Source organism: Vitis riparia, chromosome 12 (assembly GCF_004353265.1).
Source record: "Vitis riparia cultivar Riparia Gloire de Montpellier isolate 1030 chromosome 12, EGFV_Vit.rip_1.0, whole genome shotgun sequence".
Classification (NCBI taxonomy): domain Eukaryota; kingdom Viridiplantae; phylum Streptophyta; class Magnoliopsida; order Vitales; family Vitaceae; genus Vitis; species Vitis riparia.
This window is the reverse complement of record NC_048442.1, coordinates 7,140,171-7,159,286: the sequence shown is the minus strand read 5'-3', so window position 1 is coordinate 7,159,286 and position 19,116 is coordinate 7,140,171. Positions and strand designations below refer to the sequence as shown.

Sequence of the window (19,116 nt, the reverse complement as noted above, 5' to 3'; positions counted from 1 at the left end):
GCCAAACTGAGGATGAACAACGGCTCTGAACACCAAACAGAAAATGGCTCTAGATATCAAACTAAAGGCAGACAACGGCTCTGAATGCCAAACTAAAGATACGACTCTAAAAGCCAAACAAAAGAAGGACATGACAACTTTGAATGTCGAACTGGACAGGGGATGGTGGCTCTGAAAGCCAAACTGAAACAATAATGGCTCTAAATATCGAACTGAAGGTGCAGCTTTGAACGCCAAATAGAAGATGTGATGGCTTTGGATGCCCAACTAAAGGCAAACAATGGCTTTGAACGCTAAGATGAACATGCGGCTCTGAACACCAAACGGAAAATGAACAACGGCTCTGAATGCCGAACTGAAAATGTGATGGCCCTGGATGTCGAAATGAACATGTGGCTCTAAACGTCGAATTGAGGATGAACAACGGCTTTGAACGCCAAACTGAGTATGAATAACGGCTCTAAACGTCAAACTAAAGATACGAGAACTCTTTCAATGGACTCCTTCAGTCACGTACCATTTACTTTGAATTCATTTCTAAACCTCTTATTAGTGATGTAATCACTGAATGGTTGCACTAACTTTACCCTTTCTATGCAATCATGTGTGCCTTAACTTTCCCACCCTCATGGCTTGCCTTTTCTAATTATACCCTTTCTATACAATAAATAGGACCATTATCACTAACACCCAAATTGTCATCTAACACTACTTATTCTCTTCTAATTTTCCTACAAACTATACAGGGTTACGTAGGTCCATTTAAATTTTCAAATTAATTTCACCTATAACTCTGTTTGACGTCCCCAAAGCAATTTTCTTTCTCCATTATAATTCACCTAACTGTGCCATCTCTTCTGCTATTTTCTAGCCACCTCATAAACCCAGGTCACTTAAATAGACTTCCAATGCTCTTACTTAAGGCACGTCATCCCACATCAATTACTTCATGAATAACAAGTCATTGTGAGTCCCCAACCAGTGATCTTAGAGCTAAGGAGCCAAGTTTTTTAGGTACATATCTATTGCATGTAATGACTATGACTTCAACCACACAACAAGGAGAATTGAAACAATCATGACTATATGGTGTAGCTAACTCCAGAGATCAACAAGATATCTAGTTGCCTTCAAAAGAGTTTGGCTAGCTGTGAAGTTGTAACGATTAAGTTGGTATTGGAATTTATTGACTCTACCTGAAGATAGTTAAGATAATTAAGCTCCAAGTTGTTGTTTCTGCAACTATAAAAATTGGATGAAGATAGAAATAGAGCACATGCATTACTATTTGACATTACTTCAGTTGTTAACGAATTGGAAACTTTTAAAACTAAGTTTACCAAAGAGTTGATAATAGAGGGCTAACTATTATTATACTACATACGAATAGTTGATAATAGAGGACTATCATTATGTTACATAGGATGATGGTGAAACCTCAAGTGCTTGGCCGAGACTGGAATTATGAATATTTGCTTGGAAACCAGTCTTCTCAAATGGATTTTTCATGCATGATAATCTGTTCAAATTTTATCTCATTAAGGTGGTGTTTGTTTTTTGGCTGAATAGAAAAAGTCAAAATATTTGGTTTTTTCTATTCAGTTAAAAGTAACATGTTGACATCATCCAACATAACTAAAATGAGCTTGTTATCAATAGGTTCAATTTAGTTACATTGAACAATGTCAATAGGTTACTTTTAGCTTAATAGAAAAAGCTAAATATTTTGATTTTTTCTATTCAATCAAAAAAAAAAAACCACCTTAATATTAATTTAAGCATTTCACCATAAATTGGTGAATTTTAAATTCTAAAAGGAGAAGAGTAATTTATTAATTAAATACAATTTTTGAAAATTTTATTAAGATCAATACATGCTTCCCTAAGACACTTTTTATTTATTTTCCATAATGTTAATCATTAAGTCCTCAACAAAACATCTTAAGTATGAGTACGAAGATCCACCATCCAATAGTGCTTTCCTGCTCTTTTTTTTTCATCTCCTTCACTTTCTTCCACAACTCAATATTATTATCCATTACACATCTTATTACCCTCTCTATCTCTTGTGCACTTACAATATTACAATCAAATATCATGATAATCCAATTTAATATCTTCTACTAATCCTAAATCTCACACAATTTGGAAAGCATTAAGTTGTTGGTCTGCATACATTGACCGTGCAGCTGTTGGAACTCCATACCATAGGCTCTCTAAGATGGAATTCCACCCACAATGAGATACAAATCCTCCAATTGCAGGATGGGCTAGGATGGCCATTTGTGGAGCCCATCCAATCACCTTTCCGATCCTAGCCATCCGATCCAAGAACCCTTCCAATATAACTTCATCAAAATTTACATAATCACTAGGAAAATCCATCTTACCTTTTGGTGGAGTTTCTGAAGAGACCATAAGAACCTATGCCCACTCCATTCAAGCCCATATGCAATCTCTTTAACTTAGTCAATATTAAGGATAAAAATCTCAGTAATCACGGATATATCAGTACTTCGATTTTACGGATATACTGAAGATATATCAGAGAATATTTTGACAAAAAAAAAATCGGTTGATTGAAAATTGATCAAAATTTATAAAAAAAAAAAAAAAATTTAAAAAAACTCTTAAAAATGAAATTAGAAGTATAATAGATTTTTTTAAAATTGTTTTGTTGAAGAAATTGATATAATATATATAAGTGTACAATTGATTATTAAATTATATCAAATACTATTTGATAATAATATTATGATATTTGATTATAATATGTCTAATTTAAAATATATTTAATATTAAATTTATGATACATTTAATTCAAGTGTATTAAATGATATAAAATAAAATTATGATAAATGTATGATTTTTAATATTAAAATACTATAAAAAATTATCATAATAATTTTTATTATTTTTACTAATTTATTAAATAAAATTTTTTCATTTAATTATATATATATATATATATATATATATATATATATTAATATATATATATATATATATATATATATATATTATATATATATATAATTTATCAAAGCGTAAACTTGTCTAATGGTATACCGGACGCATATGCACCTTTTTGATGAGGGGTTCGATCCCTTTCAGCAGCAGAGAAATACAGCGTTTGGTCAAGACCAAAGCTTTCCTTCACTCCCAAAGCAAAGACCAAAGCTTCCCTGACTCCCAAATCACAAAAAACACCACAGATAAAAGGAGACATCATCATCAAGCCAATTAATCATAGCATTAGCATCTTGTTGACCCCACCCGACTCGAATTGAGCATTAAGAATAGGCCCCACCGCGTATACCGGAGGGACTGCAACACTACAAAATGAGTTGACTGCTCGAGATTCGAGCTCCATGAATGTATTTACCACAATACCCTTGACTTGTATGAACCTTCTTACATGGTAGAGAAACACATCGGTCCTACCACTTTCCTTGTCTAATACCACAGAAGGGAAGACTCCAGCAGGAACCGAGTTCACAAAACTCGAAACCTCCTGTTGGAATTTTTATGTGTGGACTTACATAATCAATTTGATAATGTCATAAATCAATGTTAATTTAATTTTTGCATTGTAGTCCAGTATGGGGCTGGACACCTTATTGCTTGATTTCTATGGGCTCACCCTAATTCACTTTATTGGCCCATTAAGTCAAGTGGTTCAAATTGTGTATGTGCGATATGTGTAATATATATAAGGGAAAAAGGCAGGGTGGCTATCCTATTTTATTCTGTTTTTCTCTTTGGGACTGAAGAAAAAACGTACTGCACAAACAATCTCTTCAGAGTACACACAGTTTTTGGGTATAGGAAGGGAAGAGTCAATTGAACCCAGGGTTTTCCTCCTTCATGAATTGAGCGCATCCTTGAACACCAGAAGAAGAACACATGAATGGCTTTCTATGGAATCAATCAAGGTCAGTTTTTCTTAATTCCGAATTTTTATTGCATGTTTTAATGTCTTTCATGAGATCCTGTTTGTGGTTTAAATTTTTCCAACAATTGGTATCAAAGCTACCATGGATGACATTTAAGCTGCATTTTTATTTGGATTATTTAGAGTTTTCATTTTGTTTTGGAAGCCAATTTTGGGCCTTTTTTTATTTGGTGTTAATTCTCCATTTTTAAGCCAAATTGATGTTGGAGACTTGTAGAAAACACCTTTTGGAGGAAAACCCATCATTTTTTTGGTTTTTTTGGAACTCAATTGATGGGATTTCGAAAGTTAGGGTTTCTTATGGTTCTTCGTTTATGCGTTTTTGTGCAATTTTTTGGTCAAGATTGATGGATTAATGTTTGAGAATGGAAAACCGGTTGTTTGCATCGAAAATTGCATAATTGTTGGCCGAAGTTTTTTTTTCTTCTCCAAATCTGTTCAGCCCAAACCAAGTTTGTTCAGCCCATGGAAAAGACGATGACATCATCATGACATCATTAAAAAAAAAACAATTTTTTTTTTTTGTCTTAGCATTCTTGGAATTAATGCATATGTTGGAATTATTATGCATTTATTAAATTTGGATTTATTGGGACAATTATTATTATTATTATTATTATTGTTCTTTTGGGTATAATTTTTGTGTTATACCAATAATGTTGTCCTAAGCTTTTTTGTTGAATATCTCAATTTATTATGACATTGAAGAACACTTGTGTGATTACCTATCGCAATTCTAAGTGTGTCAAGTTGTGCAAATTGAGATATTTTGAATTCATCATGACAATAGTGAACATATATGTGGTTGCCTATCGTGATCCTATATGTGTCAAATTGTCTTTGTTGAGATATTTAATCTCCCATATTTTTTATTGTTTTATTATTGTGATTACTAAGGTTCATACGGCTATTGTAATTGTCCTATCGATGATTATAATACTTGGTAGGATGCTTAGATTGGTGAAGGAAATTAATTATATATTATGAACTGTACTAATTTTCTGTGATATTTAATTAGGTGTCCTTACCGCTATGGAATTTTCAAAATTCCAAGCTATTGGTAAATTGAGAAATTCTAGAAACTAGCAAATAGCATGATTTTGTAGTAACATGCATATTGTTTAATTTTTCTATTTTCTAACTACTAGCAATCCTGGTATCACTCTGCAATTGTCTGCCATCAAGCCTCTTACTGGAAACAAATTTGAGGAATGATTTGAGTCTTTCAACGTACATATGACTTTGCAAAATCTGAACTTGGCTTTGAGAGTTGATGAGCCAAGTAAACCCACTGATATAAGCTCTACAAATGAAAGATCCTTCTATGAGAAATGGGAGCACTCCAATAGGAGTTGTTTGATGGTGATGAAATACACTATGGATAAGTCCATTAAAGAATGTGTGCCAAAAACGGAAAAGGCCAAAGATTTTTTGGAATATGTGAAGGTCAATTACACCAAGACTGATAAGGGACAAATGACAACTTACTTGAAGCTTCTCACAACCACTATGTATGATGGAGTAGGAGGTATTAGAGATCACATAATCAAGCTAAAGCACTACTTCAACAAGCTAAATGAGATGAAAGTGGAGTTGAATGAGAAATTCCTGAAATGGCTAATACTTGAGTCTCTTCTTGCTTCCTTTGATGTAGTGAAGTTGACCTATAATGCCTTGAAGGAAGAATGGACTTTGGAGGAGTTGATGTCTATTGTGGTGCAACATGAAGTCTCACTGAAGAAAAATGAGACTCACTTCATTGCTCTTGTTACTGACCAAGGGAACAATATGAAGAAAAAACCTTCACACAAGAATTCTAAAGGCTCTAAGCAATTCAGGAGGAGAAGGAATTCAAGTCAAGGAGCCCCTAGTGGATCTGCTTCATCTAATGCTACAAAGAATGAGAAATTCAAGTGGAAGTGCAACTTTTGCCACAAGGTTGGGCATAAGCGGGTTGATTGCTTCAAGTTTAAAAATTGGCTAGAGAAGAAGAAGAAAGGTAAAATTGTGGTTGTGGTTGATTTGAATGCAAACATGATTGATACTAATATTGTTGATGTTCATGCCAATTCTTGGTGGTTAGATACTGGTGCCACTATTCATGTTACTAATTTTTTTTAGGAGATGACAAAGAAAAGGAGGTCGTCAAAGCATGAAGAATTTGTATATATGGATGATGGAAGCAAAGTGAAAATATAATTTTTTTTTGGCATGATAAAGCTAAGATTGGCCACCAAAAGCTTTTTATTGTTACAAGATGTTGCTTACATACCCTCACTTAGGAGGAATTTGATTTTTGTATCCGTTTTGGCTAGACATGGTTACTCTTTCCACTTTGGAGGTGGAAAAGTGGATATTTTTAGCAGCTCTGTTTTAATTGGCAATGGTGTTTTGTTTGGCAATCTTTATAGTCTCAGTTTACATCATGGTCCTTTGTGTGATTCATCTTCTGTTAATTCTGTTGTTGGTTGCAAGCGTGCTAGAATGAATTTGAGTTCTTCCATGTTGTTGCACAAACGCCTAGGTCATATTTCTAGGCAAAGATTAGAAAGATTGGTTAGAGATGGTATGCTTTCTAATCTTGATTTCTTAGACTTTGAGACTTGTGTTGTTTGCTTAAAGGGGAAGATGACAGCTAAGACCATAAAAAAGAAGATTGATAGGTGTGGAAGCACTTTAGACTTGATCCACACAGATATATGTGGTCCTTTGACACCAACTGCTTTAGGGGGTTATAAATATTTTATCACTTTTATTGATGATTTCTCTAGATATGGTTATGTTGAACTAATCCATGAGAAATCTGACTCCTTAAATGTGTTTAAGGCCTTTAAGGCTAAGGTGGAGTTGTAGTTGGGAAAGCCCATTAAAGCTGTGAAGTCTGATAGAGGTGGTGAGTATTATGGGAGATATGATGAGACTGGACGAAATCCTAGACCATTCGCTAAGTTTCTGTTGGAATGCAACATTGATGCTAGATATACAATGCCAGGCACTCCTCAACAGAATGGGGTTGCATAAATGAGGAATCGCACATTGTTGGATATGGTGAGGTGCATGTTGTCTAATTCCTCCTTGCCATAATTTTTGTGGGGTGAAGCCTTAAAGACTGCGGCATATATTTTGAATCAAGTGCCCAGTAAGTCTGTACCTAAGACACCTTATGAGCTATGGTTAAGGAAGAACCAAGCCTTCATCATTTCCACGTTTGGGGATGTAAGGCTGAGGTTAGGCCATATAACCCATAGTCAAAGAAACTTGATCCTAAAACCATCAGTGGTTTCTTTGTTGGTTATTGCATTGAATCAAGGGGTTCCAGATTTTATTGTTCATCTCATACCACCAGGATCGTTGAGTCAAATAGGGTTGTATACTTTGAGGATGAAGTTAATATTGATCCAAATTTTGTGCCTCGTAAGATACTTTTTGAAGAATAGCATGTTGTGATTCCTTTTCTTACATCTCATGTTCCAAATGTGGATGTTCCTATTGTCCAACAGTCAGCCACAAATCAAGGAGAGCGTGGTGATCAAGTGGAACCTAGCATTCCTGTTGATGATACTGTTGTTGATGGGATTCCTTTGAGAAGATCATAGAGGGTTTGTAGGCCGGCTATTTCAAATGACTACATGATTTATTTGCAGGAGCATGATGGTTATAATGCTTCTGATCCAGTCACTTATCAAGAAGCAATTCATTGTCCTCAATTCACTTCTTGGAAAGAAGCCATGGATGATGAAATGAATTCTATGTATATGAATGGAGTTTGGGATTTGGTTAACTTGCCACATGGTTATAAACCAGTTGGGTGCAAGTAGGTCTTTAAGACCAAATGTAATTCTAGCGGGCGAATAAAGAAACATAAAGCTAGATTTGTGGTTAAAGGTTATAGTCAAAGAGAAGGGATTGATTTTAAAGAAACCTTCCCACTTGTGTCGACCAAGGACTCTTTTAGAGTGATTATGGCCATAGTAGCTCATTTTGATTTGGAGCTACATCAGATGGATGTCAAGACAGCTTTCTTGAATGGTGATCTGGATGAGGACGTGTATATGGAGCAGCCTACTAGTTTTACAGAAGTTGGAAAGCAACACTTAGTTTGCAAGCTCAATAAGTCAATTTATGGTCTTAAACAGGCTTCGAGGCAGTGGTATTGAAGTTTGATAGGATTATCACCCAAAATGGTTTTAAAGAGAATACAGTTGATAGATGCATATATTTAAGGGTCAATGGGAGTAGTTACATATTTCTTGTTTTATATGTTGATGATATACTACTCTCATCAAATGATTCTGACTTGTTGATTGAGACAAAGCACATGTTGTCAACCCATTTTGACATGAAGGATCTTGGTGAGGCTTCTTATGTTTTGGGCATAAAGATTCTTCATGATAGGGCTAATGGGGTGCTTAAATTGTCTCAAACAACCTATATTGAGAAGATATTGAAGAGGTTCAATATGCACAAGTGTAGTTCTACTAGAGCCCCAATTGTGAAGGGTGATAAGTTTTCAAAGGCTTAGTGTCCTCAAAATGATGATGAGAGAGAGGAAATGAGAACCATTCCTTATTCATCTGCGGTTGGCAGCCTTTTGCATGCTCAAGTATGTACACGCCCTGATATTGCTTTTGTTGTGGGCATGTTGGGAAGGTACTTGAGTAATCCTGGGAGTCAACATTAGAAAGCTGCTAAGAAAGTCCTTAGGTATTTGCAAGGAACTAAGGACTTAATGTTGACATATCGGTGCACCAACATACTTGATGTAGTTGGGTTTTGTGATGTTGATTTTGCTAGCTGCATATATGATAAGAAATCCACTACGGGCTATATTTTTATGATGGCAAGAGGAGTTGTATCTTGGAAAAGTGTCAAGCAGACACTTACAGCATCCTCAACTATGGAGGCAGAGTATGTGGCATGTTATGAGGCTTGTTGTCATGCTATGTGGATGCGAAATTTTATTTCAGCTTGGGAGTTGTTGACTCCATTTCTAGACCGCTGAAATTATTTTGTGATAATTCTGCAACTGTTCCTTTCTCTAAGAACATTAGGAGTATTTCTCATTCCAAACATATTGATGTAAAGTTCTATTTTGTTAAAGAGAAAGTAGCAGAGTCTCTTATTGATATTGAGCACATGTCCACAAAAAGTATGTTGGCGGATCCACTAATAAAAGGCTTACTCATAGTTGTGTTTCAGGAACATGTATCTCAAATGAGGTTGTTGGAAGCCTAGGTTGTATTAAGTTAGTGGGAGACACTTATGGTATTGTAATATTATTCTATTGTTGGAAGGATTGCTATTATTGTATATTTCCCTGTGAATCAAGCAATGAAGCATATATGATTGCTTTTGTTTTTGTTTTGATGAGATTCTATGGGACATTGATTTATAATTTTATATATGTTGTGATGTTTGATTATGTAGTCTAAGTGGGAGAATTGTCAGAATTTTTATGTGTAGACTTACATAATCAATTTGATAATGTCATAAATCAGTGTTAATTCAATTCTTGCATTGCGGTATATAATGAGGCTGGACACCTTATTGCTTGATTTCTATGGGTTCACCCTAATTCACTTAACTGACACATTAAGTCAAATGGTCCAAACTGTGTATGTGTGATATGTGTAATATATATATATATATATATATATATATATATATATATATATATATATATATATATGAATTATTTTTATTTATTTATATATATATAAGGGAAAAATGCAGGGTGACTATCCTATTTTGTTATGTTTTTCTCTTTGGGATTGAAGAAGAGAACGTACTGCACGAACGATCTCTTCAGAGCACACACAATTTTTGGGTGTAGGAAGGGAAGAGTCAATTGAACCCAGGGTTTCTCTCCTTCATGAATTGAGTGCATCCTTGAATACCAGAAGAACACAGGAATGGTTGTCTATGAAATCAATCAAGGTCAGCTTTTCTTAATTCCGAATTTTTATTGCACGCTTTAATGTCTTTCATGAGATCCTGTTTGTGGTTTAAATTTTTCCAACACCTCTAACTGATCAGCATCCGAACCTTTGAACTCAGCAACATCAACGCTCTCATCATCATGAAGAGATTGAAGATGGAGCAGGAAACCCAGAAACGCGGAACTGGAAGTGAAGTAGATATACGAAGGAAGGCCAAACTCATTGGCCACATGAATCATGGGGGTGCAAAACATATCAATCACCAACCCTGCGAGTCGAACCGAGCCAGAGTTCTGTCGCTTGGCTACAGCGTCTCTCACGAGCAGCGCATGGGCCCGAACCAAGTCAGCGAAGAAGTTGGCGGAAGACGATGCTTCCAAACTGACTTCAACACCAGGAAGATTAACGAAGCATATGGGCAACCCGGAGATGGAAGCAGCCAGTGATTCAACTTAGCTGCTATATTTGAAATCCAGGGAAACTTCATGATGAGGACAGTGACCGAGATTCGGTCATCTTGACGAGTCAGGAGCTTTGCAATCTCAATTGAGGCTACAACGTGGCCAATCGCAGGCGATGGGACGAACACCAACTCCGCCTTCTCCATCATGAACGTCTGTTTTCTGAGCAGATGGAGGTCGCTGGAAGATTCATTAAAAAAGATGGCACATTTAAAAATGAATTTGGTGGCAAGGTCATTTGTTAGAACAATCCGATCATGATTTAGAATATATGGATGGCTATGGTGGAGTTGGAAATATTATGGCAACTATTAATCAGAATATTCTTCTTTAAAATTTCAATAATCTAGTATTTAAAAATTAATTTTTAAATTTAAAAAATATTACCAGTAAAAATATAAAATAAAATCAACGCCTGCTATGCTTCCTTTTCAAATGAAAACAAAAGGCTGGGTTCATTCCCCCTTCCTAATGAAAAGACAAATAACTAAGTTAATGGATAAGATGGATGACCCATGGACCATGCCACCACCTCTTTGATAAAGATAATGTTAATTAACATCGGTTTTTAACAATTGAAACGGATGTTAATATTTGTTTTTAAAATAAAAAATGATAATAACTTTTATATGAAGTATAACAATTTTTAAAACTATTTAAAAAAATTAAGGGTTGGTTTGATTGCTGCTTTCGAAAACAATTCTTAAAAAAAAAATTTAAAACAAGTTTTTGAAAACATTTTCTAGTATATTATAGAAAAAAAAGTTCATTTTGAAACGTAAAATATTTTTAACTTATTTTTAATATATTTAAAAATAATTTTATGTCTGACATTTATTTTTAATGTTCTATATTCAAAAATAATACTTAAATAAAAATATAATGTAATATGAACCAAGTATACTAACAATCTTACAAAAGAATTTTTGAAAAATTAACTTGGAATACCATATCTCTCTAAGGTTTTCTTTTTAATTTCCTTTTACCTTAATATATCTTTTTAATTGTCTTATTGAAAATCTTCTTATTTCTTTTGTACTTGAAATAAAATCATTAGTTTTAAACTTTGTTTGGTAATCATCAAAATCAAGATTAACAAAACTTTCATTTAACACTATGAACCAAATCTTACACTATTAAATTCTATATGCATAATAATTCCTTCATATGCCCAAAGATAACACGTAAATTTGCAACTTCCAAATAATCAATATTTGGGTGGACATTCAAGTAAAGCATATTACATGAACTAATACTTTAATTAAGCTTTCTTGTTCACATCACTATATAATAATTGATCCACTAAAAACCACTTTGTTTCTTTCATGGAACGTTAGTCATCATGTCTTCAATAAAATATCCCAAGTAGGAGTACGAAGATCCACCATCCATCATGGCTTTCCTACTCTTCTCTTGCATTTTCTGCCTTTTCTTCCTCACCTCACTATCTGCATCCATTAGCTGCCTTAGTCCCTTCTCAATGTCTTGACTGCTCACAATATAACCTTTGTCCTTATCATAATCTGTTTTAATCTCCACTGCCAATTCTAGATCCTTCACCATCTGAAACGCATTGAGTTGTTGTTCTGCATACATTGGCCATGTAGCGGTTGGAACCCCATACCATAAGCTCTCTAGAGTAGAATTCCACCCACAATGAGATACAAATCCTCCCACTGCTGGATGGGCTAGGACAGCTACCTGTGGAGCCCAACCAATTACTTTGCCAATCTTAGTCGTTCGATCTAAAAACCCTTCAGGTAAAACTTCCTCTTTATTCCCATATTCGATGGGATATTCCATCTTGCCCTTTGGAGGAGGTTGACGTAATGACCATAAAAATCGACACCCACTACCCTCAAGCCCATGTGCTATCTCTTTAACCTGTTCACCATTGAAGCTTCCCATGCTCCCAAAACACAAGAACACCACAGATGATGGAGGTTGATCATTAAGCCAATTCATGATCTCAATAGCTTGCTGTTGGACCTCACTAGACTCGACTTCAGTGTTAAGTATGGGTCCTATAGGGTAAATTGGAGGGGATGTATCACCAGAAAATGAGTTGATGGCATGCGATTCCAGCTCCACAAATGTGTTTACAATAATACCCTTGGTTTCTCTAAACCTTTGAGTGTGGTGGAGGAGGATGGGAATTTCATCACCTTCCTTATCAAACACCACAGAAGGGAAAACCTTACCAGGAACTGAGTGGACAAAACTCGGAACTTCCAACTCAGCATCTGAGTCCTTGAACTCAGTGATTTCCAAGTTGTGGTGATCATGGAGGGATTGAAGATGCAGCACAAAACCAAGAAAGGCAGCACTAGAAGTGAAGAAGAGATAGGAAGGAACCCCAAACTCATTGGCCACATCAATCATGGAGGTGCAAAACATATCGATGACGAACCCAGCAAGCCGAACAGAGCCAGAGCGAGTCATGAGCTCATGGACAGCTTCTCTCGCAAGGGGTGTATAAGCTTTGGCAACGTCAGTGAAGAAGTTAGCCGGTGACGTCGATGAACTGGAACTGATCTCTATACGAGGGAGGGTGATAAAACGAATCGAAGAAGCCACTGATTCAGTCGTTTTACCGTCCTCCGACTCAAATGGGAGCTTCATGATAAAGATTGTGACTGATAGTCGATCATCTCGATCAGAAATGAGCTTTGCCATCTCCACAGTTGCTGCAAGGTGACCAACCCCAGGGGAAGGAACAAACACGAGCTCTACTTTCTTCATTTTGAGTGAAGGGTCTTGTGGGGTGTTTACACTCGAGTTTTGAGTAGACTGAGTTCGGATTGTTGTTAAGAAAGCTTTTGCTTTTATTTATAGAGGAAGAGGAAGAAGGTGATGACTTCATGGCTTTGGTGGCAAACTTGTATTACATTGAAGATGCCATGGAGGGGAGGCCAAAGGCATCAATCATTAAGAACCTAATTATTATTTTACTGATTAATTAATCAAATTCTCTTGCAAAAAGTATCTTTAACTTTCCTTGGGAATCCCATCCGCCATTGTGATTAAGATTCACTTGTCTTCATCTGCAAGGGGCTCTGTAACTCCACTGCTATTGATTTTTTATGGAGGCTCATTTTAGTTTTCCATTCACAAAAATCCATTTGGATAAAGAGTTAGATGTAGGAAAAAAAATATATAAAAGAGATTATTTTGTGGGGAAAAAAAATATTAGAATTAAAAAGTAAATTTTAAAAATAAAACTACATAAAATTTTAGTCTTTAAAATGTATCATTTCTTTATACTTATCTTCCTTTCCTGTATTTTTGTTTAATTTTATTTTTTATTTATCATGAATTCATTGTTGTAATTTTATTTTTCTAAATGAATTTTAAGGCCCAGTCTTCCCTTACTTTTTGTATATTTCGTGAATTATCTATCATGAATTCATTTTCGTCATGTTATTGTTCTAAATAAATTTTAGGGCCCAATCTTCCCTTATTTTTTGTATTTTTCATGAATTCCTTATTTTAATTTTATTTCTTCACTTAATCTTGTTTTTTTATTTATCATAAATTCATTGTAATAATTTTATTTTTCTAAATATATTTTAAGGCTTAATCTATACCTTTTTTTTTTGTATTTTTCATGGATTTATTATTTTAATTTCATTTCTCTAAGTAACTTTGAAAGCTTAATCCATTCTCTTTATTATTATTGTTATTTATTTTTTATTTTAGCCTTTTTAAGGTTAATATTTTTATTAATTTTCTCTCCATGTATATATATATAAATAGAGTTTTTATTCAATTTTAATAAAAATAGACAAGAAAATAGTATGTTGTAAAAAGAAAAGTCAATATGATATAATATAAACTATTATTATTAATCATTTGATAAAGTGGATTTATCCTCTTGAAGTAATCCATGCCCATTATACTTTATCACATTTTAAACTTTTTTTAATACATTGGTGACATTTTTAGTATCCTTTATTGCGATTGATTTATTAATATCTTGGGAATGGAAATCATACTTTCAAAAATAAGTTTCCAATATACATGTAACTCTTTATTGTAGGGGGAAAAAGTTAAACAAAAAGCATTTCTAGTCTAACTCTTTATCCAAATGGATTTTTGTGAATGGATTGTAGTAAAGTAATTATTTAATGGAAATGTGGATGGGTAAGGTGCATGCATTATGCTAACTTGGCTGCTGAGATTAGATTGGCAGTTAGTTCAACAACCTTTAAGACAAAATTAATACTAGTTCTAATCAAAGCAAGATAGCCTAAATCTGCTTTTATAATTTTAAACTTTAGAAAGGAAACTTTGCTTTCAAAATAATGTAATTTTATAAAAATAAAGTTTCTTGTCATCATATTTCATCATGGGTTCATTCAATTCATCCCCTTTCTCTTTGGACCAAAGAAATCAGTGGGAATTAAGAATCCAATGCATTAACTCAGTTGCCTTCTTTTTCAAAAATGTTTAAGAAATTTAGAAAAAATCATTAGAAATTGAATACAAGTAAACGTATTGATTCTCAGATAATGGATCGTTTTTAACTTTTCCTTGTATAATTTCCTTAGGGTGGAATTTAAAAAATAATAACGAAGGAAAAAAAAAATCAAAGTACTTTATAATGAAAGATAACACGACATTGAATGGTAGGGACATGGAATTGAAAGATGCACAATACATAATGATAAGAATCAATATCTATCTTTATTTTCATAAATGAAGAGAAATTAATATATTAATACAAAATGAGGGGGGAACTCGAGCCTTCAAAAGTGGTCGAATGTTACAAAAGATTCGACCTATCTATACAAAACATGTCTTATTTTTTGGAAAAAAAAAACCAGAAGTCCTTATTAGGATCCTTCCATTAGTATTTTAGATTGATTTCAATTAAGCTAAACACCACAATATTTTTACTATAACAAAATCAAATCATTTCCTTAGTTCGGGCCATCAATGTTCTACACCATCTTTTAAGTAGAGGAAAACCTGCTGAAGAAATAAAGATTGATGAGGAAGCAAAATTTTTATTATGCAATCCCACTTATGGATCAACAATAACAAATTTGTTACTTCATGAGTTCTCAAAACCATGAAAAAAGACGTTTCCAGTATGATCTTTGATGTTAACACAACATATGTGGTATAGACTTCTTTTAAACAATAATGGCTCTTTATTATAGTTGAAAAGTATGATGACTAAAAAAAAAAAAAAATCATGACATCTTGAAGAATATTTTAGGGACTTTAAATTTTGCCACAATCAAAATCTAATTTTAAACCAAGACAAAGTTTGTCAATTCAGTAATGACTTATAAAAAAAATTAAAGAATAATTTGATATTTTTTATATCTTTGTCTTAAGATGTTTTCACCATGTTTCAAGAAAATGTAGACATCTATATTCATTATCACTTTAACTTGAGAGGATATATTAAGAGAAAAAATAAAGATGACATAATAGAGAACTTTATGATTAAGAATTAAAATAATAAAGGAGATGCACGAGCAGCACGACCAAAGAATAAAAATCTACTCCCATTAATATTTCCATTAATCAAGAGCATTAAGATATTTATTATTGTCTTCTTTATAAAATTCACAATACCTTCTTGTACAAATATCTTATTGTTTTCATTGCTACATTGTCAAACTCTTAAAAAATGTGACGATTAGTAGAAATTGTCTTAACATCTATAATATAAATCTTGAATTTTTTTTCCATTATTTTTAAATTTATTACTCCTAAACATTTGAGTGGAAATCTATTTATTAATATCACCCACAAGTTAAAACTATATTTCCCCAACAAAATTATTATGGCTTTCTTTAAATAAAAAATGAATAATCCACCAACCTTAATTACTTACCTCCTAATTCTTCTTTTGCCAAATGATCTGAATTACTATTTTTTTCATATCAAAATCAGTTTGCATTTTTACTATTTTCTTCGTGAAATGAATTTAAACAATCAATTATTAAAATCATGACCATCCTTATTTATAAGAACTTCCATGTCAAAAAGTGAATTACCCAATAAAACTATTCATCCTTTCTCTTCTTAGTAAGAAATAAATTAACTTACCAAATATGGAGATAGATAAAACGAAGTGATTTATTAACGTTCGTGTTCTGTTGGGGGAGCTTGGGTTTGAAGATGAGGTTGCTAGTAGTGGGTTTGGCTCTTTTTTTTTTTTTTAGCAGTCAGTGATGAAGTTGAAGGAGGAAGAAGAAGTGTTCCATCTAAAGAAGATTTGGAACTGGAAAGAGAAGTGAGGCGTCTAAACAAGCCTCAGTCAAGAGCATCAAGGCATGGGATCTTCTTTCTCTTCATCATAATCTTTCTGTTTCAATCTCTAAGTTGATTAAAGATTTTTTTTTTTTTTGAGTGCCCTACTGGCCATGTTTTGGGAATTGGTTCGGTTTATTTTTATAGGTGGAGTAGAAGAGCTAACAAGGGTTTGTGGTTTTGACTACTTTTCCCACTCATTTTGCAGACACTAAACAATGACATTTTCGATTGCGTAGACATCAACAAGCAACCTGCTTTCGATAATCCTTTGCTCCAGAATCTTACCGTCCAAGTATGTAATTCTTCGCTAATCTTGATCATGGTTCACAATCATGGTATTGACTTAGCAAGTCCTGAGGTGCATTAGTCTCGGTATCCGTGATTAATATGGAATGGTACACACAATATGCTAATTAAGAAACTCTAAAAGACAAATAAAAATTTTAGAAGAATAATTATAATTAGGTGGATTTAAAAAAAGATTAACATCTCACATTTAACATTATATAAATAATTATAAAAACCTGTCATGAAATTAGTTTATGATTATTAAGAAAAAATAAAAATGATAGTAGGCCATTGGTAAAAATAATTATTTTAAAAGTGAATCAATTTGAATTTTTTTACGCCTATAATTTGGACTTGTATTATAAGTTGGTCAAATGATTCGTATTTAAAATGAAAAAAAAAAGTTTAAGATAACAATATGATTTTATAAATAAATAAAAAAAAGTTTCATGTCTTCATATTTCATTGTGGCTTCATTCAATTGATCCCCTCTTCTCTGAACTAGAGATATTAGTTGTAGCTAAGAATCAAATATATTAAGTTAAGAATTCAATGTAATTAGGTGGTACTTGTTTTTTTTTTACTCAATTCTAAATGGTAATGCTTAATAGTATTAAGTATTAAGTTATTTTTTTTAATAATATTTTATTTTTATTAAGCATTAAAAAGTAAAAAAATAATAATAATAATAATAATAATAACATGTACTTTTTTCCTTTAAAAAAAATCAAATATTTTGAATTTTTCTATTCAATAAAAAGTTTATAATAAATTATGAAAAAGTAGAAAAACAAACAATTTAAAATTTGAAAGCAAATTACTTTTAACAAAAAAAAAACTAAAAAAACAAATACCTTTATTTTCTGAAAAATTTTGAAAAACTTTATTTTCAAAAGTAAACATTCAATAAGAAAAATTTTTAATTGAATCTTAGAGAATGGGAAAAATAAATAAAAATTGGTGGAAATAATTTTGAGTTGAAAAATTCATCTTAACAATGCCAATAGTGATTAAAAGCAAAATAGGAAGAAAAGGTGAAAAGGAATCATAGTTTTAGATAATGGTAAATATTGCAATACTAATTATTTTGATTAATCAAAATTTATTTTTGTTATCCATTTATTTCTTCCTTTATTTGCATATTCATCTTAAAAAAAAAAAAAAGGGGGGGGGGGGGGGGGGGGGGGGGGGGGGGGGGCGGGGGCGAAGCCATTTTATTAGGTAATGCACTTTTTCACATGGAAGTTCTTATAAATAAGGATAGTTATTGTTATAATAATTCATTGCTTAAATTCATTTCATGAAGAAAATAATCATTTTGACAAAAGAAGCAAAATATATATATATATATATTATAAGTGGATATATTTTTATTAAAAAAAGAATAAATGAGATATAAAAATAAAGTGGCATGTAATAGGTATAATATATATCATAAAAATATTATCATTTTAATAATATATCTCATATAATGATGCTTATATTCTATAAACTTTTAATTATGTGTTCATTATATAAAATTTTAATTATATTTTTTTCATTATTTTTTAAAAGTGAAGATTCAAAATAAGATTTTACAAATCTCATTTTTAATTTCTAAAAATTATTTTCAATTTTTTTTAGTTAAATTTATTTTCAAGAAAAGAAAAAAAAATAAAAAATGAAAATTATTTTTGGAAATGAAAACTATCAAAAGCATCCTAAAGTTTCTATTAAATTTTATATTTATTTTAGCATTTGATCATTTTTTTTAGAACTATTTGAGAATAGATATAAATCACAATTGTTACTCGCAATACCATTTTTACTAATACAGCATTTTACATTCCTAAATTACCCTCCCTTATTCATTCCCCCTCTCTCTCCTCTCTCCTCCCCAATCTTACCTCCCAATTGCACCCCTTTTTTATTTTTTATTTTTTCCCAACCACCACCCCCTTTAGCATTCTTTTTCTTCTATTTTTATCTTCATTTTCATCTCTACCCACCCAACCCCACGTAATGAGGATAGTTTCTTTTTATTTCTTTTATTTTTTTCATACTCAATTGTATTTCATATTCTTCTTATATTTTAAAACAAAATAATTTCTTTAAATAATAAATTATAAAATGATTTTTTTCACCAAAAGTATATTATATAAAATGATTTTATTATATTCATTGTTTTAATGTGAAATTTATAACTCAATTTTTTTTAAAT

At 32.4% G+C, this 19,116-nt stretch overlaps 2 protein-coding genes across 2 annotated transcripts; both read right to left on the bottom strand.

Moving 5' to 3' along the window:
* Positions 1-2,136: 2,136 nt before the first annotated feature.
* LOC117925936 (anthocyanidin 3-O-glucosyltransferase 2-like) lies at positions 2,137-3,373 on the bottom strand. Its single transcript, XM_034845041.1, has 3 exons — positions 3,277-3,373; positions 3,070-3,189; positions 2,137-2,405 (listed from the first exon to the last, which is right to left on the bottom strand). The coding sequence occupies exons 1-3, from the start codon at positions 3,371-3,373 to the stop codon at positions 2,137-2,139; spliced, it is 486 nt and encodes a 161-aa protein (XP_034700932.1).
* Positions 3,374-11,483: 8,110 nt separating this feature from the next.
* On the bottom strand, positions 11,484-13,134 carry LOC117926402 (anthocyanidin 3-O-glucosyltransferase 2-like). Its single transcript, XM_034845490.1, has one exon. The coding sequence runs from the start codon at positions 13,095-13,097 to the stop codon at positions 11,679-11,681; it is 1,419 nt and encodes a 472-aa protein (XP_034701381.1). The 5' UTR covers positions 13,098-13,134; the 3' UTR covers positions 11,484-11,678.
* Positions 13,135-19,116: the final 5,982 nt, after the last annotated feature.